Consider the following 27,270-nt stretch of genomic DNA (forward strand, 5'->3'; position numbering starts at 1 on the left):
CGGAGTTTAAGATCTTTTACATAAAAGAAGTTTCATAATCACAAGCTGTGAAAAGGGAGAGAATGTCTACCTCCCATAGGTACTTTTACCATGAATTTCCTGACCTTGATTTGATTAAAACCTCTACCTAAAGATTGCAACAATTTAGATGTCTTTAGAGTTTAATTGTTCATTTCACTTTGAAAAACAAAAAAAGACTCAAGGTGGGGCAAGAAGGGTGGCAGAACGGAAGGAGAAGCTAAGGACTGAGTTGCTTTGCAGAGCAGTGTTTGAAAGTGAACAGCCAATTTAACAAGAAGCAAAACCACAAAGACTCTGCTCACTTTGTTTCACAGAATCATTCAGGCTCTTCCTACTGTCTTCTCCCTGGTGTTCTCCTCTTTAATTCTCAGATGCTGCTGGGGTAGATAACCTGATCCATCTCTGAGGAATTCAGGGGAGAAAAGAAGCCTTCTGCTTGAGCAGTTCTTCTGTCACTGATACGCAGGGGAATGAAGACATCGCCAGCCATGTGTAGAATTGGGAAATTATTTGGGATCCTTTTCCTAATCCCACATCTGGGCTTCTGGAGCATCCATGGTAAGGTACCTATTTAGATTATTTCTGGTTTTATTTCTCAGGGGAATATGGATGTAATGTATTCCCCTGTTGAACTTAGCAGTGCATGATGTTTATGCCAACTGGGTAATAGTAGATGAAACGATTTGCTCCCTGATGACATTAGAGAATGTAAACCAAATTAGAGCCTGGTACTCACCTGCTTAAATAGTAAACACCAAATTCACAGCTTGGCCAGTTTTCTTAAAAACATGTGCTAATGGTAAGAGAAAAAAATTGGTTAGGTGCTATACATAGTTAAGTACAAATTTATCACTACTATTACCAAAAACTTTTTGACTACCATACTGATAGTGAATTAATAGCACTTTAAATATATATTTCAGTTTGATGAACCTTCCTTTCTTTCTTTCTTTCTTTCTTTCTTTCTTTCTTTCTTTCTTTCTTTCTTTCTTTCTTTCTTTCTTTCTTTCTTTCTTTCTTTCTTTCTTTCTTTCTTTNAGAGACAGACCCCCACCCCCAAATAGCATGATCTTTCCAAACTGATTCCAGAAAAATATTGTAGAGTTCATTTGGGTAGTTGGGTAGGATAGGTGCTGGATAACTGAAATTAAATCTGTCTCCTTGGTTACTCTTAAGTAGTATTTTTCTCTAAATAAAATCTTGGTACTTGCTTAGGTGGTGTGTGTGCCTTGAGAATATTGACTGAGCAAATGCTGGGAAACAGGAGCAGAGCCTTCCACAGAGCTTCTACTTTGTTGGAAGGGAATGATTCCTACATGGTTGTTAGCTGAACATTGAAAGTGTTTGAGTTCTGTATAGATGATGTTTGGCCAGCTCTAAAAAGACTTTGGGTACATGAAAAAGGTCATTCCTTCTCTATTTTGAGGTCTCTTTCTCCTGTACATTGACACAGGGACCATAAGTTGTACAGGGCCTATGAGTGGTTAGACAAAGTTTCTAATTGCTCAGTTAACTCTCCTTTGCACACAGCACACATTTATCAGCTTGTGTGTTTCTGTTTTAAACTAGAAAATATGATCATTGCAGTCCTACAGAATGTCATCTTTAGTTCTAAAACTGTTTAGCTTGGAATTTGACTCTAAGATGCCAGGATGCCACAGTAAAAATCTCCTTGGTCACTAAAGTGTCTAAGTGTTGAGTCCAGTAGGCGCTTAGCTATTTGGCTGAATTTTTTGGCTTCCATCGGATGCCTGCAATCACATAGTTACAGACAGAGACAAATAGTAAACAAAATTCATCCTAAAGGATTTATTATATATTCTTTGTGAAAGAAAATAAAATATTTTCAGTGCTTTACTACAATTGGGGTGCCATATGACTTCCGTTCTTCCTCTCAGTGTATTGTAACTTCGTGCTTATAAAAATAGACCCAGCTATTAGAATTGTGTTCACTTACTCACTCTGCCAGTTACTGTGCGATCTTGGTTAAGTTTCTTATCTGCTCTCATTTTTACTTTTCTCATTTGTAAAATAGAGATGATAATTGTACCCAAGTTGTGGGCCTATAGTAATTTTAAGTGCAATAATACAGGTAAAGTATCGAATACTAAGTACACATAACCAAAGCTTGATAAATCTTAGCGGTATTTTTGCTAATAGTACTTACTGCCAAGAAACTCCCGTAAAATCCAGTTAAATGAGATGTAAAGTTTAACATTATTATATCGTTACAATGCAGTGCAACAGATCGCTAAACCTTTTTCTCCTAACTTGAACTCTGTACCTGTGACCAACATCTCCCAATACTTGAGTTATTAAAGTTAAAATGAATAAGTAAAATATATTGTACAATATATTTAGCCCAGAATATAGTGAATCAAATCATTTGGAAAATGAAAGGGAAAGGCTTGGACCAAGTACTGACCAATTATCTTATATAAAAGTTAATATAATTGATTTTATCACTACTCATATTAAATTAAGAATATAGGTTGAGATAAGAACATCAAGTGGGGGTGTAGCTCAGAGGCAGAGCAAAGAGTTTAAAGATAATTTAAAAATGTTTTCCCTCACTTCAAAACAACCTGAGACCCATGTGCTTCTTCCCAGTATAAGGTCCTTGCTTAGCATCTGGATGGCCATCTTAAATGACAGCCCCCATTTTAAGAAAGATTTCACTTTCCTGCCCAAGGGCCTTTCTGAGAGAGGCTCACCACTCCCTCATACCAACTCCACCCTTAACCACCCCCATTAGGGCTCGCCCAGCTCTAATCCCTGAGCTTGCCTCATAAAAGTCCTAAACCCCAAGCCTGTTTTGCCTCTCTCCATCTATGGAGAGATGTGCTTTTATTTGTCAGCTCTGACCAATAAACTCTCGCGTGTATCTCTGCCTCGTCTCTGTCTTTCTTCTCTTGCTTGCCTGTCTTCTGGTTCCTCACTTTCCTTTCATTGGTGCCAAAACCCAGGATTGGGTTCCCTGGTGTGCCCATTCCTCTCTTAAAGGGTCACTGACTGCCTCCGGGCCCCTATCTGAATTCCATTATGGGAGCAGGCCCTCCATTCTGCCAAATACCCTCTCTGCACCCACCACTATTTCAGGTAAGACCCCTGTCTCTGGTCAACCTAAACAACCTACAGGTCCCTGGAAGTGACTGTTGATCTTTCGTTTGGCACTCCCAGGGTTACTGTGTGGTCAGGGCACCCACAGCCACAGCTTTTACAGCTGTGGCTGATCCCTACTGTTGACAGAGTCTATAGGTGGTCTTTTATTTGGGTCTTGGGTTTTGAGAAAAACCACCAAGGGTGATTGGGAGTTGTTCCTGGTGAGACTATCTCTTGGCCTTGGTTTAATCTCTATGGTTTTTGCCCCTATGTAGTCCCAGCCAGGTGCCCAAGTACTTCTACAGGTCCTGCCTCTGACGCTTACCCAGCAGTGGTGACAACCCCCTGAGCATAACCAGTCCTCTTGACTGGGTGACACTAGAGACTGGGTGACGCCCAACTCTAAACTCACCTCCTGTATCTCACCATGGGCGGCTCCTCATTCATTCCTTCCCATAGTCCTCTAGGCTGCCTCCTGGCTAACCTAGGGTCTCTCTCTCTCACCCTGGACCTAAACCCTAAAAACTTATTCATTTGTGCAATCAGATCTGTCCTCAATACCCTTTGGACTCTAAATGGCCTCTTTATGGCCCTGTAGATCCCAATATATCAGGGATCTTTTAAACTATTGTGAACATTCGGTAAAATGGAAAGAGATATCATTCGTTCAGGCTTTCTCCTCTTTGTTCTAAGCCCTCTCTCTGCAACTCTTGCTCTCCTGCACAAGTTCTCTTAGCTCTCTCCTTCCCTATGCCTGATTCCAAGGGGACAAAAGATTCTACCCAGGACTCCTCCTTAGACCCAGCAGATGAGCTCCCGCCACACCATAATTCTCTTTCTAATGAAGCCTCTGTAGCAACTGTCCCCTCGGCCCCTCCACCTTTGATGTCCTCCTGCCTGAGGAGCCCAGGCAAGTTTGGGAGCAAGCTAGAAAGTATGCAGATGAGGTACATCAGACTTCCCCTGCCCATCCAATTGGCTTTGAAGCAGTTCCTGATTGGGACCCCAATTGGGATTACAATTTGCCTGGAGGAGTAACTAGTAGAAAGGAATTCATTACTTGTCTCATGGCAGGACTTAGCAAGGCAGCCCATAAGGCTATCAATTATGAAAAGCTCCAGGAAGTCATCCAAGATAAAAATGAAAACCTTCAGCATTTTTAGACCGCCTGACCAAGGCTTTATTACAATATACTAATCTGACCCTGACACTCCAGTTGGGAGACAACTACTAATGGTCTACTTTTTCTCCTAGAGTTTCTCCAATATTAAAGCCTCACTAAGGTGCCTCGAGAGGGGGCACCTAACTCCCCAAGCTGAGGTTCTGGGAGTAGCCTTTAAGGTGTATAACAGAACAGGAAAGACGAGAAGGCCTGGAAGCAGAAATATTAGATGTTCACTCAAGTCACCTGGCTGGCTTCAGCATCTTTCCCTGGTTCCACTGGCCCATGGAAGAGTCCCCCAGGACTGCCCAGACCCTGTTTTAAATGTGGTCAATGGGTCACTGGGCTTGTTCACGTCTCAAGCCTCGAAATCCTCTGGGCTCTTGTCCTAAATGCCATCAGGAGGGACAATGGGCCGTTGACTGTCCCCAAGTCCATAGCAGCCCCCAGCTATCCAGCCCTTTTAGCTCTCCTTTCCAAATCTTACAACTGGCTACAGAGGACTGACGAGGCCCAGGTCCCCATCACCCAACCACTACCATCACTCCATGGGAACCTAGGGTAACTCTGCGTATTTCAGGTAGACCTGTCTCCTTCCTTCTATACCCCGGGAGATACATATTCAGTCCTCAAGGAGTTCTAGGGGCCTACTACCAACCCTTACAGACACCTAGCCTTGTTAGTGCTTTTGGCTCTCTAATTTTTACCCACTCCTTTTTGCTTATTCCACAGTGCCCTGTTCCCTTTATAGGAAGGGACATCCTCACAAACTTGGTGGCTACGCTTTCCTTCTCCCCTCATATACGCTTCCATCCAAACTCACCTGCTGCTCCCCTGATCCTCACCCTTACCTTAGGACCATCCCCTATTCCATCTGCCAGTGCATTCCCATTACCCCCTTCCAAGGTGGACCCTACCATCTGGGATGTTTCCAGTCCTTCTATCTCCTCACACCGTGAGTCCATTCACATCTGTCTCAAAAGCCCTCTCCATTTTCTGACCCAGTCACAATACCCGCTCTCCCTCCTTGCTGCTGCTGTCCCTCTTTTTGCAGAGCAGCCTTGTCAGGCTTCTGACAATAAACCCACTTCTTATCCCAGGTGTGTGATTAGTCCTGAGCCACTTTTCTTTCATTGATGCCAGTGACTTCATTACGTGCTCCTATCAGCTTTGCTCTCCTCTCCGGGGATTTGAGCTGCTTTGGGATCCTGGCCTGAGGGCCCAGGACAATTACTACACACCTTCTTCCATTCTCCTGTTGCTCTTCTCTATCCACACTCCAGCCTCATTTGGGTAAATGACTTCACCCTTCCCCTCCCCTGCTCCTCACAACTCTACAAGTCTCCTCTCTAGAACTTAGATCTTGGTCCAGCACCAAGATTCTCACCCATCTCTTCCCCTGGGTGAGTTCACTCCAACTCGCCATGGGAAACTCCCAATTTCTTCCCCTTGGAGAGTTCACTCTTGGGTCTTGGTTCTCAGCTCCTTAGCAGAGCTCATGAAAGCCCTGGCCAGGTAACCAAGACTCCCTATAGGCAAAGCCCAGGACTATGGAAGTAGTGGGTGATTCCCTTCTCTCAGTTCCAGACTCCAACTCGTCATGGGGAACTTCCAAATCCCATCTGACTCACCTCTTGGCTGCCTCCTTACCCACTTAGTCCCACTCCATTTGGCTCCTGATCTAAAGTCCCAACCACCAATTCAACCTTCCAATCTTTACAACTTTTGTGAGCGCTCAGGAAAATGGAAGAAAATCCCTGATGTGTGAGCTTTCTCCTTTCTCCATTCTAAGCCTTCCTTTTTCTCTTCTTGCTCCTCTGCCCAGCTTCTACTTGCCACTAAAACTCTGGATTCCTCCAGAGGCCCTACTTCTAGACAAACAAGAGACCCAGAACTCTCCTAATTGGAGGGTCTTGAATCTACTTGCCTACAAATGTTGGCTACAGCCTCTTGACTCATTAATGAGTCAAAAAAAAATTCACCTTTGGGGCCCCATTTATCATCCTGGCTCCCCATCACCTAAAGGAACTCCTTACCTACAACGGCTTACATTCCTTACCTCCCTGTTGCCTTTTATCTCTACAGGATTCCCTGGTAGAAGATCCCAGTCTTACTTTCCACACATGCTCACCTTTAAATTCTGCTACTCTCCTCCCAGTTCCTCAGGAATCTTCCAATTCTTCTCTTCTTACCCATTCATGCATTGAAACTCTGGAGGAGTTTCTTCCATATCCCTCCTACCTATAGGAAGGCCCCTTACTCCGCACAATATACAGATGGTTCACAGATGGCTCCTCCTTCCTTTAGGAAGGAGTTCATTGGGCAGGGTATGCCATAGTCTCTCTAACCTTGGTTGCGGAAGTGGCTCCCATCCCCAATAATACATTCAATTAGCAGGCTGAACTTGTTGCCTTCATCAGAGCCTTCACTGTGGCAAAGGGAGCCTCCCTCAATGTCTATGCTGACTCTAAATACGCTTTCCACATACTTCTCTCCCATTCTGCTATTTGGAAGGAGCATGGATTCCTTACCACCAAGGGAACTTCAATTACTAATGCCCCCTTTATCTCCAATATCCTTCAGACCTCAAAGCTTCCCATTGCCATTGGAACTGAAGGATGGCAGCTAAGTAACCCCCTTCTTCAGTGGGCACTTCCTTTTCTGACCTCTCTCCTTGTCATAGGCCTTTTGCTAATGCTTGTCCCCTGCATCATTAGATTTATTCAAGACCATATTCAAAGGATCTCTAACCAAACTGTGAACCAGCTTCTGTTATAGGACTTCCAACCCCTCACCAAAATTGGGCCCTCTGGAGTCAGCATCACCTGGCGCCACCTGACCATCACCATTGCCTCAATGGCACCCAACACCCCTAACAAGGGTCCAGATGCTGCCCCTTCCCAGCAGGAAGAAGCTACGGAAGATTAGATCTATGCCGCTGTCCCTTAAGGGGCCCAATACAAAGAAAAAATGTCCTTGCTTAGCACCTGGGATGGCCATCTTAAATGACAGCCACCATTTTAAGAAAAATTTCACTTTCCCTCCCAAGGGCCTTTCTGAGGAAGGCTCACAACTCCCTCATACCAACCCTACCTTTTACCACCCACATTAGGAGCCGCCCATCTCTAATCTCTGAGCCTGCCCCATAAAAGTCCTGAACCCAAGCCTGTTTTGCCTCTCTCTGTCTATGGAGAGATGTGCCTTTATTTGTAAGCTCTGACCAATAAACTCTCGCATGTATCTCTGCCTGGTCTCTGTCTTCCATTTCTCGCTTGCCCATCTTCCCATTCCTCACTTTCCTTTCACCCAGGAGTGACTCTGAATCTATAATAAGGTTGAAAAAAATGTAATATTTTCTACAAACTCCATGTTTAAAGTCCTTCTTTAACACAAAATTATGCTTGCTTGCTTTTTTTTCTTCTCTATTTATCAAAAACATACAGGGAAACCTGTCCTTCAGTGCTTCAGTGTCAGGTGATTTCTGTCCTCATGAAAGTAATAAAAGTACCAACCCCTTCTCATGCTGACAAGACCTAGGCTGCAGGTGGAAGTTGTTCTTTCTGCTGTAAGTCCCTGGACCACTTGTTTAGTTGAGGATCAACTGAGGATTCCACCTTCAGTCAGGCAGAAGTACTACAATTAATGTCTGGACACTGACAGTGTGTATGAGCTGGAATAAAGGCAATTGGAAATCTTTGTTCACTGGTTATTGTGATACAAAAGAATCCTAATCTGGCCCAATAAGACTGTTTGGAAAACAAAGTGGTTAGGGTCATGTCTCCATTTGTTTTTTGCCTGTGCCCAATTCTTATTATGAGGGTTCAGTATGGTTCATGGATCTACTTTTAAATGCCATACTCCACATCCCATCCAGATATGTTGCTCCATTATGTACCAGCTGTGTCCTTGAATCAGAGCAGGCCCACTAGGGCAGATAACCAGTAGTCTGCAACCAGTATTGCTTGAAGTTCAAGTATTGTAGCACAGCATCTGTATCAGGCTTTTTTATTTATATGGCTGTTGTATTTGTTCCTGTTGAAATGCGCATATGAAATATTAGAGATAGAGTCATGTCTTCTACTAAATGCCAAATACTTATGTGCTGTCATCACAGAAATGCCCACCATTTATGCAAATGTCTAGAAATTCATTCTGCATTTTCAGGATTTCCTGGATTAGGGCATGAACAGATTAACCCCTGTGCTGATTACAGCCTTGAATTGACTCCCTAACAATGAGGGGGCTCTTCAATTTATTATTGCTTCCTTCATCCAACTATAAAAATTTCCTCCATTTTAATGATGAAATCAAAAGCTATTATCTTGCTTCCTTGGGACTTTCTACTTAATTTCCATTACTGGTGAGTTTTGTTATACTTAGAGTTCTGAAAACAGCTTATCTTCTTGTATACTCAATTTCCTCATCTTAAAAATAAAAATAATAATAACAATCATTGTGAGGATAAAAATAAAATATATATAGATGGTCCTTGATTTAGAATGACTCAACTTAAAAATTTTTAACTTTACAATAATGCAAAAGTGATATGCCTAAAAGTGGCTAACATGAAATAAGAACTTAAATGTATTAGTCTTATCCTTTTTGCCTATTGTAGGGATGGATCCAGAAAGGGTCTATCGTCCAGTGGTGAATGAGGTGCCATGGGCTCTTGGGCAGGTGGCAGTGAGTGTGCAGCAATGATTCCCAAGATGCTCTTCCAAATGTGACTTAGCCCATGCATCTGCTATCTGACCTGATGACATTGAAAGACCTCTGCTTGTCCTATTCTTAAATATCTCAAGGAGAGGAAATGGCTCAGGCACTTTGTAAGCTTTGCTAAGTATTATCAAAAGCTACAGCAAATACGAAAGTGACTATTTTTAGGTAAAACAAATTCAGAATTATCTCAAACTAGATAAAACCATGAGGTGTATGGTTTAAAGTCTTAGATTGCTCTGTACAACTAAGTGGAAGAGATAGTCTTCAAATATCCCCCCAAGTAGTCATATCATACAGTGAGAAATTCTAGCCTTAGAAGAAATAGTTTGAAAGTGTGCTAAATAAATACCACATGAAAGCAACTTAAATGATTCTTGCATGATTATAAGAAGATAAATTTTTGAAAGAAGGGGATTTTTAAGAGGAAATAGTAAATGATAATTATGAAAATTCTTTCAATTTTCTTGTATCATGGCCATTGTCTTGCAAGTACTGAGAATATGGAATCATACCATGTGTATTCTTGATATGAAGTTAATTCTTTCCATTTTCATTTTTGTTAAGAGAACTTTATATTGTATGAGTGTGTGTGTGTGTGTGTGTGTGCATGCATTTGTATGTGCTTAGGGAGAAAATGGCTATCTCTGTCTAAAGACAATATCCAGAGAAATTATTCTACAGAGAACAGGAGACAATATTATTCCATGCTATTTATATGTCTGTGATCTATATTACATTAAGTGCTGTTTGTCAAGAAGATGTATACGAATACATTTTCATTTCACAGCAATCTCAGTTTCCATTATAGTCCTGAGAACAAGTCACAGGGTTTTCCTTAAACTAACAATGGTCACCTTTTATAATACAAGTTCTGACTTTAACATATTTATGCTCATGTCTATTTAAATTTCTCCAGGTATTCCTATCAATTTTGGGAGTGTCTGACTTACGCAGTAGGTTCATTTGCCACAGTGTTAAAGTGACATATTTAATAAAGGCTACAAAACATTGAATTAGTGGTTTCTAGATGAGGTGGAAGTTCCTGCTCTAATCTCATGTCACCGCATTCTGATTTTGTGAATGTATGTCAGTAGTTTGTGACAGGAAGTATGGCATTTGGGCCTTCAAGTGTTACTTGTGTGATTCCCCAAGGTGTCCAAATTGATGTCCTCCCAGGCTCTTTGAAGTGTGATTACAGGTCTGCCATCGCTGTGCATGGATTTCCTTGACTGTGCTCAAACCATTGCCTGATGTCATCACCAAACCTCAATTTGCTAGGGTTGATGCAGTTATTTTCTTCTCTGGTGGCCGTCATCTCTCCTCCCTCTACTATCCTACCCCACTGAAGTAAAGCAGAACATACCACCAGCATCACCTGGAAGCCTTTTCCTCCTGAGTGTGAACAAACTCTCCTCTGTAGTCACCCCAGCATGTATCTGAAGTATTTGTTATTTGTCTATCATCATCTCTTCTGATAGAGGCTAAAATCTTGGCTGATGTCCTTAAAAATTATTGGTCTATTATACCTTTAGTAATATTATAGTTTTCTAAAATATTGTTTACATTTCTATGTTCATCTCTAACACTGTCAGCTCAAATTAATCATTTTGAACTTTCCTTAAATTTTAAGAATTTTCAATGGAGGAACAGTGAAACTTGTTAGGATTTTTCTAATGATAACAGTTATAATCAAAGGACATGGTTTTTAAAAATAAGAAATAATGACATTTCACAAAATATGCATAATCACAGTCCTAATTTAAGAACCTAGCTAATAGTTTTCACAAATTACTTACTCTCTTCAGCCCCTGAAAGAATTTCTATATGCAATTACACTTGCTCAGCTGGAAGTCCCTGGATATGTAGTTGTTTATGGCTGGCATTCCTTTTCAATTAACTGATCTGGTGTCTAGATGGCTGTGGAGCACCACATACTAAACAGTTTAAATATCACCCACAAGTGGACATAAATCAGATCTTCCCACATACTTGCAAAATCTAGTTTTTTTTCAGTGGTTATGAATTAACCACTACAGGGTATTTTGATGTGCATATATTACCACCTCAATGCCTTTTGATTGAGCTCTTAAAGGACTTAGCTGTGTTTGTGTCTTAAGACAAAGGAACATTTAGAGCTGTAAACAGGGGATTCTTCACTTCATCAAGCTTTCTTTTTAGTCTCAGGACACATCATGCTTTCTCACCTTCATACTTTCCTAAGGCTACTTACTTCTACAGAGATGGGTACCATAGGATCAAGGTCATGGTTAACTAGACAGAGGGCAAATGCTTCAACACAGAGGTAGTTGAAATAGAATGATGTGTGGCACGCTGAATAGCATGGGACCATTCTTTAGGGAGGGGGGGTGGTATTAATTGTGAAAATAGGAAAAGGACCAAGTATACCTGGAGGTGGGGTTGGGAGTGGGAGAAGGTTCATTTTCCTCCATGAGGCCTTCCTGATTGGCCTAGTCAGAAAGATTCCCTCCCTCTTAGGGATCTGAAAACTCTCAGAGATTATAATCATATTCAAAATAAATAAAAATCTAGCTGCACAATTGAAGAGCCACATAAGCAACTTTCGGTCTCATCTTTGCACTAGAAACCATCATTCCTAAATTGCCACAGGCGTATCTACGTTCCCACAGTCTATCTAGTATCTTACAGCACTAGTAATTCTGAACAACGTCAGGAGTTGAACACTGCTCCCGTAATATTTGGTCTAAGTTTTAAGTGATTAATGTGTTACTGTTGAGTGTTAATAATATGTATGCGATCTTCACATTAATGTGTTTATAGTTCTGACTCTCCAATAAATGTTACCTTCTACATGCAAGTTAACTCCAAGAACTTCCCACTTAGAGTTGGCCCTGGACACATACAAATTCAGCTACTTTTTTTCATTTCCAGAATAAATTTACAATATTCCGAATCACTCTCCAGTGCTCCAGGTCCATTCTAGAGTCACAGTGGCTGTGGTACTACATGTTCCTGCCTCTCAGCTGTCCTCTTTAAATGAACACCACAATGATTATAGAGATGAAGAAGCACAACAGAAGCTGTTTCATTTCTGTCACTATATGCAATTGTGTTGAATATTTATTGTGTTTGAAGTTTTAAAACAACAAAACAGAGCACAGAGTGTAGGTGTGATATTTTTATTTGGTGACCTAGTTCATACATCAAATGTTTGATTAGTATCTTTACAATTGAAATGAACACTATTTAAAGGGCTTAATTGTTTTGAAACTACAGAATGAAGCAAGAAAAACACTTTGTATTAGTGGTAAAATTTAGCAGTTGCCTAAATTGTACTTTACAGAATTTCAGTTTCAATAAAGGTTCAATCATTAGTTTAATGAAATTCACCTATGAATTAGTGGACATTTATTTTGTACATTATTACCACAGCATGTAACTAAGGATCAAAGTTCACATCATTGCTCAAATAATTGAACAAATAGTTATGCATTTTTTTTATTTTTTCTATTCTACTATTTTTCAAATATTTGCTTAACTTATTAGTTGTATATGTAAAATTCAATGCAAAAAATATTTATAGTTTGTATTTCTTTTCTGGCCATTATATTGTCTCATTTTATGATCATTTCTGAAAATACTTTTCCATGTAGAGGTAAAGGTTGTTCAAAATGAGTTGTGCTAGACTTCAGATGTGCTACATACTGTGATAATACCCCTGTGGTTTTCTTAAGAATTTTAAAAATAAGAGGTTTCCCAAATCTATAGTTACTTAAAAAGCAACTATTATATTTTATCAGATGAAAACCTAGAGGTGGTAGATACTTTTAACCTCACGCTGCATTTTAATTATTTTAGCATTAAAAATTCCCTATTACCAGATATGAATGTTTGAAAAAAACAGCAGAAACACTAACAGTAGTAACAAAAATTAACTGATAGTTGGCAGATAAGTCACAGCTCAAAGCAACTATGATTGTCTTTTCCCTTCAGAAAATGTTTTCCCCTTGAGGAAAGCTTTGTGTGTCTTGCGTGTATTGAGGTGGAGTTTCATAATTCAAGACAGACAAAAAACCTTGTCAACATACCTGTAGGTTCAATGGTGTTTTATTGAGATAAGATTCATATAGCATATTATTCACCACTTCAAAGTGTACAATTCAGTGGTTTTTAGTGTATTCAAAACATGGTGCACTTATCTCCACCATCTTATCCCAGAACATTTCCATCACCTCAAAGAAACCATACTGGTTAAATTGTTCCCAGTTCCCTCCCTTTCCCCATCTTCTAGAGACCACTAATGTACTTTCTGTCTCCATGGATTGTCTGTCTGGAGTATTTAATAGAAATAGGATCATACAACATGTGATCTTTTGTATCTGGCTTATTTTACTTAACATAATATTTTCAAGGTTCATTTATGTTGTAGTATGAATAAATATTTCATTTCTTTTTATGGATGAATAATATTCCATTGTTTGGAAATACCACTTTTGTTTATACATTTATCAGTTGATGGACATTCAGGTTACTCCGGTTTTTTTTTTTTACTATTATGAATATAGTTACAATTAACGCTATTATACAAGACACTGTAGGTACACACATTGTTACTCCTATTGGGGTATACCTAAGAATAGAATTGCTGAGTCCTAGGATAACTATAATGCTTAGCTTTTTGAGGAACTACCAAACTGTTTTCCACACCAACTGCATCATTTTGTATTTCGCTCAGCAGTGTATAAGCATTCAAATTTTTCCACATTCCCACAAACACCTGTTGTTTTCTGAAGTTTTATTATTATTACACTTATTCTAGGATGTGTAAATTGGTATCTCATTGTGACTTTCATTTGTACTTCTCTGGCAAATAATGATATTAAACAGCTTTTTTTTTTTTTTTTTTTTTTNTTCACAGCGAGGGCATTGATGGATCTTGGAAAATGACCGTGGGATTTTTAAATACTTAATAAAATGATCATTTTTTATATAAAAAAGGTCACCTCATTAGAGAGAGCTTCTCTGATGTGTGAAACAGGGACTCTGGCCATTCTCTATCCACCTATTCTGCTTTATTTTGTATTTTATTTACTTATTTTGGTGGTGCTGGGGATTGAACCCAGGGTCTTGTGCATGTGAGGCGAGCACTCTACCAACCGAGCTACATCCCCAGCCCCTCCGCTTTATTTATTTTTTTTCTGCCATCAATTGATTTGCTTATTTACCATCTATGTTATATCTCCCCCCACAAGTGTTTTTTTTTTTTTTTTTTTTTTTTTTTTTTTTGCTTATTACAAAAACATGTTCACTTAACCTTTTGACCATTAAGGTAAATTCAGGATACAGATCTGAGATTCTTTATCCCCTGAGAGCTTCCTAGGAAGAGCTAAGGAGCAGTCTTCCTTTGAGATCTGGCCACCCACATATCCTGAAAAATTAGAATTGTTACATTTGGTTCAGTGGATCCTTTTTGCCCTAGAAGCATTAGATTTAGTTTCTGAGAGATAGGAAGAGTAACATCTCGTTTATGCACAGAGGGAATATTCTTGATGATTTTTAATGCCTAGTTTCCAAGCATTCATCATCTATTCATTCTTTCATTCAAGAAAAATTCCTGTGCCTGTGGAATCAAAGTTCACACTGGGATTGTCAATGATCCTCATCCTGCTGATAAAAATATGCAGGAACCTCAATAATGTTTCTGTAAGCCCTTTGCAAGTTAGGGATGTAGCTAGGACTAACAGCTATCTCTTTTTTTCCACCTCCACCTGCTAATCAATTTTTTGCATTCCTCTCGAGCATAGAATCACAGGATGCTGAGACCAAAAGATGTGTTTAATTGTGCTACTAGCATGAGGTGACAATTCTTTGGATAAATGGAAGGGTACTATGTTGCAATAGGGGTCAAAATTGCAGTTTAGAAGTGGTTTCACAGTCAATCACACATTGAGGGACGTGAAGTTGTATGTGTTTGTGTTAGGAGGTGATGGTGGTTAGTAACTTTCCTATTTTTGTAATTCAATCCTGTTCTTATTGTGAAGCAATTGAGTGCTGTTGAAACTGGGTAGTTATCCCAAGTTCACACAATGTTTTAACATTTGAAACAGGTGTGTTCAATGAATATTCTCATTTACAGCTATTTCCATGCCCTTTATAAATACCTCTCCCCCCAAATTAGGCACTGCATTTTCTCATGGTAGATAGGCAAAGTTTAAACTTCCCTACTTAATACTTATTCCATTTATTCTGAACCAACCAGTGGAATCCATGTCACTTTCAGAAAACTGCAATCCAATTGTATGTCAGTTCCTTGAATGAACCATAAGATTTCTGGATGAAGAACCTTTTTTTTTTTATCCCCCATTGTCTCAGTCCTGAAATATCTTGCTGGTCTCTGCTCTGATTGTCAAAGGGCTGTTTATTTACTGAGGTTCAGCTCTCAGGTTCCATGAAGACTTGCCTCAAGAGCCCTAGCTGAGGTCACACCTGTGCATAGCCACGAAAAGTGGTCTGTATGTTTTCACAGAGTTATTCTCCCACTCATCATGTATTTTTATTTCCCATTAGAAGCCAAATTCCAAAATGCAGGCATCACGTCTTATTTCTATACCCACCCCCCAAAATTAACATACTAGATCCCTCTAAACCTTGCTTTCAGCTCAAGTAAACTTTAAAAGAGTAGTAGATAATAAGTACATTCTAGAAATGTGGCCTTGTCATTAGGTAATATTGTCTAATTAAACAGTAAACTTCTGAAAACAAAACGTCTTTGTAACCATCTGGATTTTTGCAATTCTGGTACAAAGTTATAGGCTCCATAAACTGTAATTAATTTACCCAAGAGAATGAAAAGGGGAAGTTAGGAAGCTATGATAGTCCATTAACGTTAGGGAGAGGAACAGACACCTGGTTTCACTTGGTCTTTCTGCCCCTGACCTCCTTGCTTTTTTGTCATAACTATAACCACATTTAGGCACTTCCTTTTGGTAAGTTATTTTACTCTTTCTCTTCAATTTTTGAAAATCTCATTTTTATGACTTACCTTTTTTGTTTGCTTTCATTTTTATTCTGAATTTTTGAAAGCCACTGACTTAGCAAGTATTAAAGTGAACTCATTTGTGCTCTCAACATAGTTATAAATAGTAAATTGGGTTCTTAAGTTTCTCTAAAGGTTCTCTGTCTCAATCACAATTTCTGAAAACTTAATCAAATTTCAATTATAGTGAGCTGGAATTGATGAGATATGACCAGGAATTAGAGTGAAAGTTTTATTAGGTGTTAGGAAATAGCTAAAAATGAGAATATTCATTCTATAAGGATATAGAAATAAAGCAGAATATTGTCCTATGTAGAGAGGCTTGTGGAACTTGGGGCCCAAAGCCGCTGGCTAGCTCAACGTCTGGTCTTCCCTGTGGTGGAGTCCTTAGCCCTCCTGGTCTTTAAAGAAGGCTTTTAGCTATAATCTCAGGTATGCTTATGTGTTTATAACCCATGATTCTGTGAATCTATTCAGAAGAATACTTGAAGATGTGTTAAAGAGATTAATGAAAATGGATTAGACACATTGCTGAGAGAATAGTTCAAAACATAAAAGAATAGGCTAATAAAGAACTAGAAGATTGGAGGAAAAAGTATTTTAAATACTTTTAAGACCATGTGCTTAGCCTTATCTTTACTAGAAAAATAAAAATATATAAATTGCTTAACTCGACAGAAACTTTGCCTATTTTATTTTGTTTCACTACATCAAGAAGTTAGAACCATAATAAAATATTCAGTGATTTATACACATATCATACATATATCAGTTACATGATATAAATGATGTAAAAGTTTTTTTTTAATTATTGTAAATGCATACCGTATCTCACGTCCCTTATACATGGGACTCTGAGAATTAATAGTTAAAATTCTATTATTGATTAAGTCTTGTCATTATGAACATATTAGTCTGTATCATATAGCATGTTTTGTCCTCTGAAGTGAAAATGGAATTGGAAGAATTAGGTATAAAATGAGCTAAATTTTAGATCTTGATATATCTATTTTGTCTGCTTAGAAAATATTTCTTTCTCATATAACTTGATTCTCAGGTATTATTTTGAATATAGAGGTTACAGGGTAAATATATTTATGATAAGTTAATGATAACTTATTCAACAACATAGAAAACTTTAAAAATGTTTCTGGCTGCAGATTTTATATACACTTGACAATTGCTAGCTGGAGATTCATAGATTACATAGAAAAAAGGCCTATTTTCAGGGAAAAGCTCTTTCCCCCAAAGGGAGGCATGTTTGCAGTATGTTGGGCCAGCATGCAGAGATTCCCAGAGTTGGAGCCCTGCTCCTCCTTCCTGTTGGAGAATAAAAAGTTCTGGGTAACTAGGAACATCTTGTCTTCAGATGATTATTTTGAGTTGCACGTCTTCTACAAAGAAAATGGGGAAGAACTTGCAAGGCAGCATTAAGGCCATTGAAAAACTAAGAAATAAAATTCCTAATTTCAGGTATTCTAGGCATATGATTGTTTACAAAAATTCTTCTTCTTGGGGCTGGAGCTGTAGCTCAGTGGCAGAGCACTTGCCTAGCATGAGTGAGGCTCTGGGTTCAATCCTCATCACTACATAAAAAAATAAACAAATGAAATAAAGGCAGTCTGTCCATCTACAACTATAAAAAACTTTTAAAAAATTCTTCTTCATTTAATGGTTTAAGAGTTGCTCAAGAAGTAATACAGACTAATGGCTAATGAGTTCTAGAACAAGAAACTACAGTATGACTTTAAATCTTAATTCTCTGAATTTTTAGCATGTTACTATAGACAAGTTCTTTATCACATCAGTCTCCTCATTTGTAAAACATATATACTAATATATAGTATTTTTGTTGTGAAGATGAAATGATTTTCTGTAAATCCAGTATTAAAAATATTAAATAAAGATCTTTGTTATGTGACTATTATATACAAGACACTGGGCTAATGAGGGTCAGTTCCTTGGATATATTACCTAGAAAAATGATATAATTAAGCTTGAGAAATTTTTGGTAGAAGTGGTGGAAGTGGCATATATATGGTGGTTGAGAAGAACAGATTTGATTTTAATTCTGTCTTTATCTTTTAGGGGAGGAGTCATGTAAAGAACAACTTTCCGTGAAGAGACATTCAGCATACCATGCCCCGGCAGGAAGTTCCTTTAAAATGGAATGCCCTGTCAAATACTGTGCTAAGAGACCCAATATGACTTGGTGCAAATTCAATGGAACACAGTGTTTCCAACTTGGAGATAGACTTCAGCCACACACAAGTTGGGAAGAAAGGCAGAATATTTCACTATTTTTTCTACATTTTGAACCAGTGCTTCCTAACGACAATGGTTCATATAGCTGTCATGCGCATTTTCAGTCTTTTGTCTCTCCAAGTCATTCAATAACCCTTTATGTGACAGGTGAGTTCTCAACCCCCAGACCATCTAATGTTTTTCTCATCATATTTCCAGGCAACCGAAGATCCGGGTTTTCTTAAGTGAGTAGGTTAGAAACTGAACGCCTGCATCACCTCAGAAGTCTGCCACACCTCACAGAGTGTGAGATCCAGGAGTGCATGGGTGTCTGCATGTATGTGGGTGTGTGCGTGTGAAGTGAGTTGGGGAAGAGTAAGAAAAGTACAATGAAAGTTTTTGTTTTTGCACTTATGGATTATATCATTTACTTGGTAAGTCCAGAAGTAGATTATTGAAACAGTGAAAAAAAAAATGTCAAGGTAAATACCAGTGATTACAAATAGTTCTTTATTGTTTGTCCTTGCTTTCTTTTTCTTTTCTTTTTTTTCTTCCATTTTTCTGTTTTTGACTTTGTCGATTATAATTAGTGCAAGTTATATTTGTGGTGCTCCGATAAATACACACTTATTAATGTTCACAGGGCAAACCGACACAAGTAGCTTGACTCTGATGAGTTTTGGGGACTGTGCAGGGCTTCAGCTGACTCCCCACTTCCTCCCCAGAGGCCTTTAAATAGCTGTAACAGCTGAGGGAGAACAGGTGAAGATTAAGCTGTGGAAAACCCAACTGAACAAAGCAGAGGGAAAAAATATATATATAGGGAGGAGGAAAGGAGAGTAAAATTATTTTTGATTTGTGAAAATCCCACAGAAAACAGCTTATCCAGTGGTGGGAGATGGAATTCTTGTCTCCTAAGATCAGGAACAAAACAAGGATGCCTGCTTCTGCCATTTCCATTCAACAGTGAACTGGGAGTTTGAGCCAGAACAATTTAGCAAGAATGAAAAATAAAAGGCATCTAAATTTGAATGGAAGAAGTAAAACAGTCTGTTCAAAGACAGCATGACCTTTTATACAGATAAATGCTATAAAATTCATAAAAAAGTATTAAGATTAACACTCAAATTTAGCAAATTTATAGGATACAGGATGAACATATAAAAATCAGTGGTATTTCTATAACACCAGTAAAGAATAATCTGAAAAGGAAATTAAGGGGAAATTTTTCATTTATAATAACATCAAAAAGTAAAACACTTAGAAATAAATTTAATCAAGGAGGTAAAAGTCTTGCAAACTGAGCAAAAAAAGTCTGACTAAAATAAATTTAAGATGTAAATAAGTGTAAACACCTCCCATCATCATGGTTTAGAAGAATCACTGTTGTAAAAATTATAATATTCCCCAAGATGGTCTAGAGAGTCAATGTAATCCCGTTCAAAAATCCCAACAGCTGTTTTTTCCTATGAATTTTTAGAATCAGATTTTCATAGGAAATTGTGATAGACCTGGAATAGCCAAAACAATCTTGAAAAGTAGCAAAGCAGGAGGCATCACATACCTGATCTCAAGACATACCACAGAGACACAGTAACAAAGAAAGACAGCATGCTACTGATCAAACAGGCACAAAGATCAGTGGAGCAGACCAGAGGACCCAAACACATCTTCAGCCAACTGATTTTATTTTATTTTTTTGGTACCAGGGATTGAACTCAGGGGCACTAGCCACTGAGCCACATCCCCAGTCCTGTTTTGTATTTTGTTTAGAGTCAGGGTCTCACTGAGTTGCTTAGTACCTCATTTTTGCTGAGGCTGGCTTTGAACTTGAGATCCTCCTGCTTCAGCTTCCCTAGCCATTGAGATTACAGTCACTGCATCCAGCCCAGTCAACTAATTTTTGATAAAGGTGCCAAAAAAATACATTACAGGAAGGACAGCCTCTTTACCAGATGGTGCTGGAAAAACTGGATATTCACATGTTGAAAATTGAAACTTGACTCCTATCTCATCCTGTACAGAAATTAACTCAAAATGAGTCAAAGACCTTAATCTAAGTCCTGAATCTTAAAAACTACTAGAAGAGAACATAGGAGAAACCCTTAAGATATTGGTCCCTAGCATGCAAGAGGCCCCACGTTTGATCCCCAACACTGAACACCACCCAATAAAAAAACACAAATGAATGATTTGTTTGACACAATTGTATACACACAAGCAAAAGAATAAATTAAAACCCTTTACCTCACACAAAATTAAAAAATGGATCAGATATTTAAATATAAGAGCTAAAATTATGAAAACTAAATTTATATAAAACTATAAATATGTATATAAAACTGTAAACCTTCCTGATCTTGGATGTGGTAATAGTTTTCTAGATAAAATTACAAAAAAAGTAGACAAAAAATTAGATAAGTTTGGCTTCATAAAACCTGAAAACTTTTCTGCATCTAAGGATACTTTCAAAAGAGTAAAAATTCAAACCACAGAATATGAGAAAATATTTGCAAATTAAATGTCTGATAGGAGATGTTTGCCTAGAATGTATAAGAACTACTACAAGCCAACTATAAACAGATAAGCAAGGACTTGAGTAGACATGTTATCAAAGAATTTTGTATACAAAATGGCCAATAAGCATGTGAGAAAAAGCTCAATATCATTTAATCTTTAGGAACATGCAAATCAAAACCACCATGAGATACCATGGCATACCCACTAGAATGACAAGAATTAAAAAAAAAAAAAACAAGTGTTGGCAAGGGTGTGGAGAAGTGGAACCACTTTTACCTTGCTTGTGGTGGTAATATAAATTGGCACAGCTAATTTGGAAAACAGTCTAGCAGTTCTTCAGAAAGATAACCTAGTTACCACATGACCAAGCAATTGTGTGGCTAGGTAAATACCCAAGTGGAATTAAATATATGTCACAAAAAACTTTCACATGAACGTTTATAAGCAGCTATTCACAATACCGGAGGTGGAAACAACCTAAATGCTCACCACCTGATGAATGGAAATGTGGCATATCTACACAAATGGATATTATTGATCTCTAAAAAGGAATGAGTACCGATACATGCTGCAACCTGGATAAACCTCAGAAACGTTCTGCTAAGGAAAAGAAGTCAGACCCAAAAGCATTTCCTGTTAAACTCTGTGCCCCGAGGGGTTTTATTAGTTTTATACTGGAAAATAAAAGTGTGGAGGTGAGGCCCGCGAGACCCAAAGAGTTAAATTGAAGACAGGAAGGGGCTGGTTTCTTTTGGAGGATTTCTACCCTCCCAGGTTTGTCTCTTCCCTGCTCCTCCCTTCCTTATTGCTCTCTTTCATTTCACTTGGTCAATCAAGGCTTCTGGTCCACACCAGGTATTCCCCACCACTTGGCTTTGGCCTTCTGCACCTGTTTGTCAAGAGAATCTTCTGCTCTGTGATGTGTTCTCTTTACAGCTTCTAAGAGCATCTCAGACCTTCATTATTTTCCTTCTAAATGACTCCAATTAATGGTACTATTGGACTTCTTGTCCTTAGTGTTTCCCATTTTGGTCATTTTGGCCCAAAATCTCCCTAAAATACTTAATACACCTGATACATTTCTTGTCCCCTGGAGAGCATCCTCAGTGCTCGCAGAATTGGGCTTATGTTTGTTCACCGTCACTCAAGGTCTTCCTCAGCTCATCCCTACCTTTGTGGATTGTTTCTGGATTCCACGTAGAACCTCTCCACTCAGCCCAGCTGCCCCACTTGCCATGGCTCTACACTTACCATGAACCCTCTTATGCCATTGTCACCGATCACAGGGCATTCCTTCACCTATCTTTACCTATCAAAGCTTCAGCCCGCCATTCAATTCCAGCTCATTACCTAAGTTTTCAAGGAAGCCTTCCACGATTGCTTTAGGGGATGCAATTTCTCTTTTCTACCAATTCTTATGCAATTTAAGCCTCTGTCTCTCTCTCTCTCTCTCTCTCTCTTTTTTTTTTTTTTTTTTTACATATTTTCTTTCACAATAGTAATGTATGGAAATGCTCTCAAGTTCCATGAGAGAGTATAATGTCCTGGAAGGTAGAAATTGTGTCATATTTCTTTGGGTTATCTGATTCCTTCACAAAAGTCAAATAAATTATTTTGAAATTATTTTAATTTAAACTGAGTGTGAATTCTACTTTAATGAAATGGTGAAAACAAAGGTAATAGGGCAAGGGTTAAGAAAATTTTTTTCCTTTTGAAAATGAGAGGACTCAATAAAGTAAATATGAAGTGAGGGAAAAATGTGCCCTGGAATTATGTTTAACAACTATGCTTTAATAAATACATTTTGGAGGTATGACAAAACTATTTAATTGTTCCCCCTTGAAATATCTTTCTGAAGGGTTATTGGGCATTTTCTTGTTTTTGTGTCTGACTCTCCTTTTCTGTTTATGTTCAGAGTGGGTTCATGTAAGAACAGGCTTGTGACAAAGTGGGGAATTGGATTCTCTTGGGAAAGCAGTATTCTCCCAAAATGAAGAAAAGCAACTTTGTAAAGCAAAGCAAAGTCCCAAGAGGAAAGTTGATTGAGCTGGGAAACAGTCAGGGGAACATACATTGGTCTAGAAGTCTGTTCTCCTCAGACTGTCCCTGGTCAGTCCTGATGAGAAACTTCACAAATGCAGGGTGATTATTATCTGAGAAAGAAAGTGGTGTGGAGTGAGAAGGAAGAGAGTGAAAGGCACAGTCTTTGTTTCAGAATGAGTACCCAGAATGTCTCCCAAAGCATCCTTTCTTATGGCCTTCCATACTCAACTTGGAGCACTTGCTGGTGTGTCTTGTTATTGCAGGTTCTAGAGGTGCTACATGGGCTGTTCTGTATCCATATACCTAAGGAATGTGGAAGAGGGAATCAAAGCAGACAGATGAGTGTCACCTTGTATTTGCGGAGTTTTTCTTTGAGTCTGAAACTAACTTAGGAATTTACTTTATTTCATGATTTTATAGTGATGATACATGAATCATGCAAACTGGCCTTGAAGTGGATCATTGGATTCTCTGTTAGTATGCAATTACCAGAGTCTTCTCCAAAGTTAGCTTTGATTTTAGACATCCCTGAGAATATACTCATTGTTTTCTCAATTTCAATTCTTCATCCTATTTCTGTATTTCAGAACAGACCAGAAATAATTCAGAACAACCTCAAATAAGTAAGTATAAAACTAATCAAATAAAATTAACAAGTTTGTGTGATGGGTGGAAAAATAATAGAAGTTGGGTCTTCTTAGTCTAGTGGATTTGTTTGTATTAGATTATCTGTTGTTTGTTATCCAAATCCCTCCCCGAGACAGCCATCTCCCACTCCTGCAATGACTTGGCTGCCTGCCCAATTTCAACAGCAGCTGCAGCAGGAACAGTGCTACATTTGTTTCCACTCTTCTGAATTACCAAACTATAGAACATATAGTCTACTATATGTCCACCCGCAGTATGGTGAAGAGGTGTCTTATGTAATATAGGGTGTTTAGCCTGTGCTCATTATATGCCAGTCCCATTCCAACTTTGTCACAACCAGAAACATTTCCAGACATTGCCACGTGTGTCCTGGGGGAGAAATTGTCCTGCTTGAGAATCACTACTGTGTGTGATCCATTCCAATGTATTCTGTTGTGCTCTGCTTCATTTTCCAGAAATGATATTTGTGATCTACTAAATTGTTTTATAATCTGCTAACAAGTTTCAAACTACCCTGGACAAGTGGCCTTAATGTTTGTTAACACCTATAAATAATAATGAGCATCAGCTATATGCCATGCAAAGCATATTTGAGGAAGCCAAAAGTATTCAGTATTTGGAGATAACAGTGAGTTATGAGACAAAGAAAAGGGACTGTGTTGAAGGGAAGTGAATTTAGTATCTGAAACATGTTGGTTCACTGGCTGTCTTATTTTGGGGTAACTCCTGGAATTATTATTATTATACTCAAGTCACAGAATTGAATAAAGCTAAAGCCTTCTCTAATTTCCTTAAATAGTGCATATGAATGGAAACTTTGATACTGTAAAGGGAAGGGCTTGGTGAAATACTTTCTGAGAGCTGTTATGAAGATTGTTCTACAGAAGATTAACCCTAGCAGAATAAAAAAAATGCAAAAGATTAAGCCAAGTACTGAGGCCTATTTTTTTAGGAGAGACCTCCGGAGGAGAAATAGAAGCATCTGATGATGCAGAGGTATGTTGCTGAACCTAATATAGCTCTGACTTCCTAAATGTCTTTAGCACTGACTAACATTCCAGATGCACCAACTGCCTCAGGACCACCCTCCAAGGAAGAGGTGGCAGACAAGCCGTGGCTCCTCTACAGTCTGCTTCCTGTGGGAGGATTGTCTCTCCTCATCATTGCCTGTTTCTGCTTGTTCTGCTACCTAAAAAGGCATCAAGGTGGGTTCCACTTTCCTTCTGCCCCTCTGTATCACACATCTGGGGTTCTGTTTTCCAGGATGATAGATTTTCCATTGGTTCCTGTTTTTTTTTTTTTTTTTTTTTTTTCTCTTTTAGGTGGATGTCTCTCAGCCCTTGAGGAGTGAACAAGCTGAAGTGAGCATCAGAGAAAATTCCCAAACTCTGCCATCCCAAACTCAAATTTACGATAACGACTCCTTGTTCAGGATAAGAGAAGGCTCTGAAGTTTATTCTAACCCATCCCTGGATGAAAACAAACAGGGAATCGTTTATGCTTCCCTGAATCATTCTATCATTGGTATAAACCTAAGACAAGCAAGACCAGTGCAAGAAGCACCAACAGAATATGCTTCAGTATGTGTGCGGAGTCAAAGCCGGTCCTGATACCAACCAGCCAAATGATGGGCCTGTCACCTCGTCTGGCCCCAAGAGTTTGCCAAATATTCATCAACTTGGGAAATTTCACTTCCAGGTGGTTTATGGTGGTGCTTGTGTCTTAATGGTCCATAGAACATATGATCAGAATTCCTCCTGATAACTTCTTTGGGAGAATTTTATATTATAGCCTTGAACAACAAAATCTTCTCTCCAAAACTGTTTCATATTGTTAATAGCACAATAGTAGAACATTTAAACTCAGCTATATTTTACCCAATATATAAACTCAATATTTCCTTTGAGGCTATCAGAGAGACTTGTGGAGAAGAGAGGTTTGTATTATCTGGATCAATTCACTACACACTCTTGAAAAGGAAAGAATGTGCTAATTTGAGTAACTATAAATATAGTCACTGTGTGTTACCAGTCAATATTCTGTAATTAGAAATTTTTATTTGTCAATCTAAAGCTATTGTTTCTTACATATAAAGGAGAAATAAAATTTTAGACTTGACATAAGCAAAGAATGGAAAGAATAGGTGCAATACAGGTATATAATATACCAGCTGGATGTGGGGTAGATATTCTCTATGCCTGGCAAGCAAACGCTTAAATCTACCCTGTTGGATTGTGAAGCAAATATATAGGTATTTATGGAGCAATCAATGTATAGCATTTTATGAGCAGGACAGTGACTTGGTGTTTGGGTCATGTGGTATCAGGTATGTGAATGTGACATAATGCTGCTGATTTAATATACTCGTGGGCATCTGAATAGACCTAAAAAGCAATGACAACAGGTATTATCAGGCAAGTACCGACTGAACTTTTAACCCTCTCATTCTTGACCTGACAATAATAAAAGGATAAGTAATGGAATGGAAGGTTAGAATAACAAGTTGGTCTGTAGGGGTCGACATACTTTCATTAACATCTATAACTTGGCTGTTTTTAGGAAGGAAACAGGGCAAATCATATGCTTTGAAGCATTACAGTTTGACAACCATTTGTTAAAAATACTGAGATTGCAGCCAGTTAGGAGGATTTCAGATTTCAGATTTTTAGAATTTCTGAAATACTTGAGTCTAACTATTTAAGCAGTAGCCTGCAACTTGATTCAACAGTTGAGATTAGTGTTCTTGGGTGCTGCTACTAAATAATGCAGAAGTCCTGGTACAAAGTGGATGGCAAACATTAGGATCCACTTGAACAAACATGTGAGCTGCTGAACAAATGAATGTGGTCTGTGTGTGTGCGTGCGCGCATGTGTGTGTTTTACTGTAGAGAGAGGCAGGTGACTTATGGAAATAGTGCAAAAGAAACTGATCAAATCGGCTTTCCATTTTTAGTTTGCTGATGAAATACCGAATACTAGAATGAGTTATTAAATAAAATAATCCATATAAAATTATGACAGTGGGAGTGTGAGTAGAGAACACACACAAAGACAAACATGAGGTTTTATGATGAAGCTTTTTTTACACAATGCTCATGTTAATTTTAGTTCTGTGGATTTGGGTTTTGGAGTCAACATTATTTAGCCAGTTTGATAACATTACATATCTAGAATTTTAAGCACCCAATTCTAGGTAGGTTCTTTTCACCAAGCTACATTTGTGAGCAATTTATGTAAAAAAAGAATAGCGACTAGTTGTGATCTTAAAAATAGAAACCGGAAGCATGGGAGGATGCATGCAGCTGCCTTCTTATCAGATGAACACACAGAGTTGAACGGTTCTTTCATAAATTCCCTCCAATTTAAAAACAAGTATATTTCCATCACTGCATTTAAAATATTCTTAATACATCTTACAATCAAAGATAATGTTGGGAGTGACTTCATCTCTATCAATGATTTATTCTTATATTTGTACCATGCTTGTCAAAATCATAATTCATTTATGCTTCTATTCCTTCTTAATAAAAAATATCAGAGAGATATATATAATAAATCTATTTTAGTATTGTTCCATGATTATTTCATTAATTTATACATAGTATATAATTTAATGATTTCCTGTGAATTCTAAGCTTGTTGATTGTTCCGAATAAGAAAATAAAGTTATTAAAACTTACTTGAAATCAATTTGATGTTTATTTTTGTAACAAAAATGTATAGATACAAAATGGGAGTGATTCTTAAATTTCATGCACATCAAACAGCCTGAAGAATTTGTTAACCTACAGATCAC

At 38.3% G+C, this 27,270-nt stretch overlaps 1 protein-coding gene across 1 annotated transcript; it reads left to right on the top strand.

Annotated features, from left to right (window-relative positions):
- Positions 1–27,153, top strand: Btla (B and T lymphocyte associated). The gene is made up of 5 exons (XM_015478522.2): positions 1–579; positions 18,108–18,431; positions 23,414–23,449; positions 24,518–24,723; positions 24,797–27,153. Exons 1-5 carry the CDS (start codon positions 492–494, stop codon positions 25,082–25,084), a joined length of 942 nt encoding a protein of 313 aa, XP_015334008.1. The 5' UTR covers positions 1–491; the 3' UTR covers positions 25,085–27,153.
- The last annotated feature ends 117 nt before the right edge of the window (positions 27,154–27,270 follow it).

The sequence above is a fragment of the Marmota marmota genome, unplaced genomic scaffold (assembly GCF_001458135.2).
Source record: "Marmota marmota marmota unplaced genomic scaffold, marMar, whole genome shotgun sequence".
Classification (NCBI taxonomy): Eukaryota; Metazoa; Chordata; class Mammalia; order Rodentia; family Sciuridae; genus Marmota; species Marmota marmota.

What these genes read in the sequence shown, in the direction of transcription:
- Btla (XM_015478522.2), top strand. Translation starts at nt 492, where the DNA reads ATGAAGACATCGCCAGCCATGTGTAGAATTGGGAAATTATTTGGGATC. An exon ending in GGGCTTCTGGAGCATCCATG is followed by an intron (nt 580 to 18,107) that starts GTAAGGTACCTA and finishes TTTATCTTTTAG; the next exon opens with GGGAGGAGTCATGTAAAGAA. An exon ending in TTCAGAACAACCTCAAATAA is followed by an intron (nt 23,450 to 24,517) that starts GTAAGTATAAAA and finishes AAATGTCTTTAG; the next exon opens with CACTGACTAACATTCCAGAT.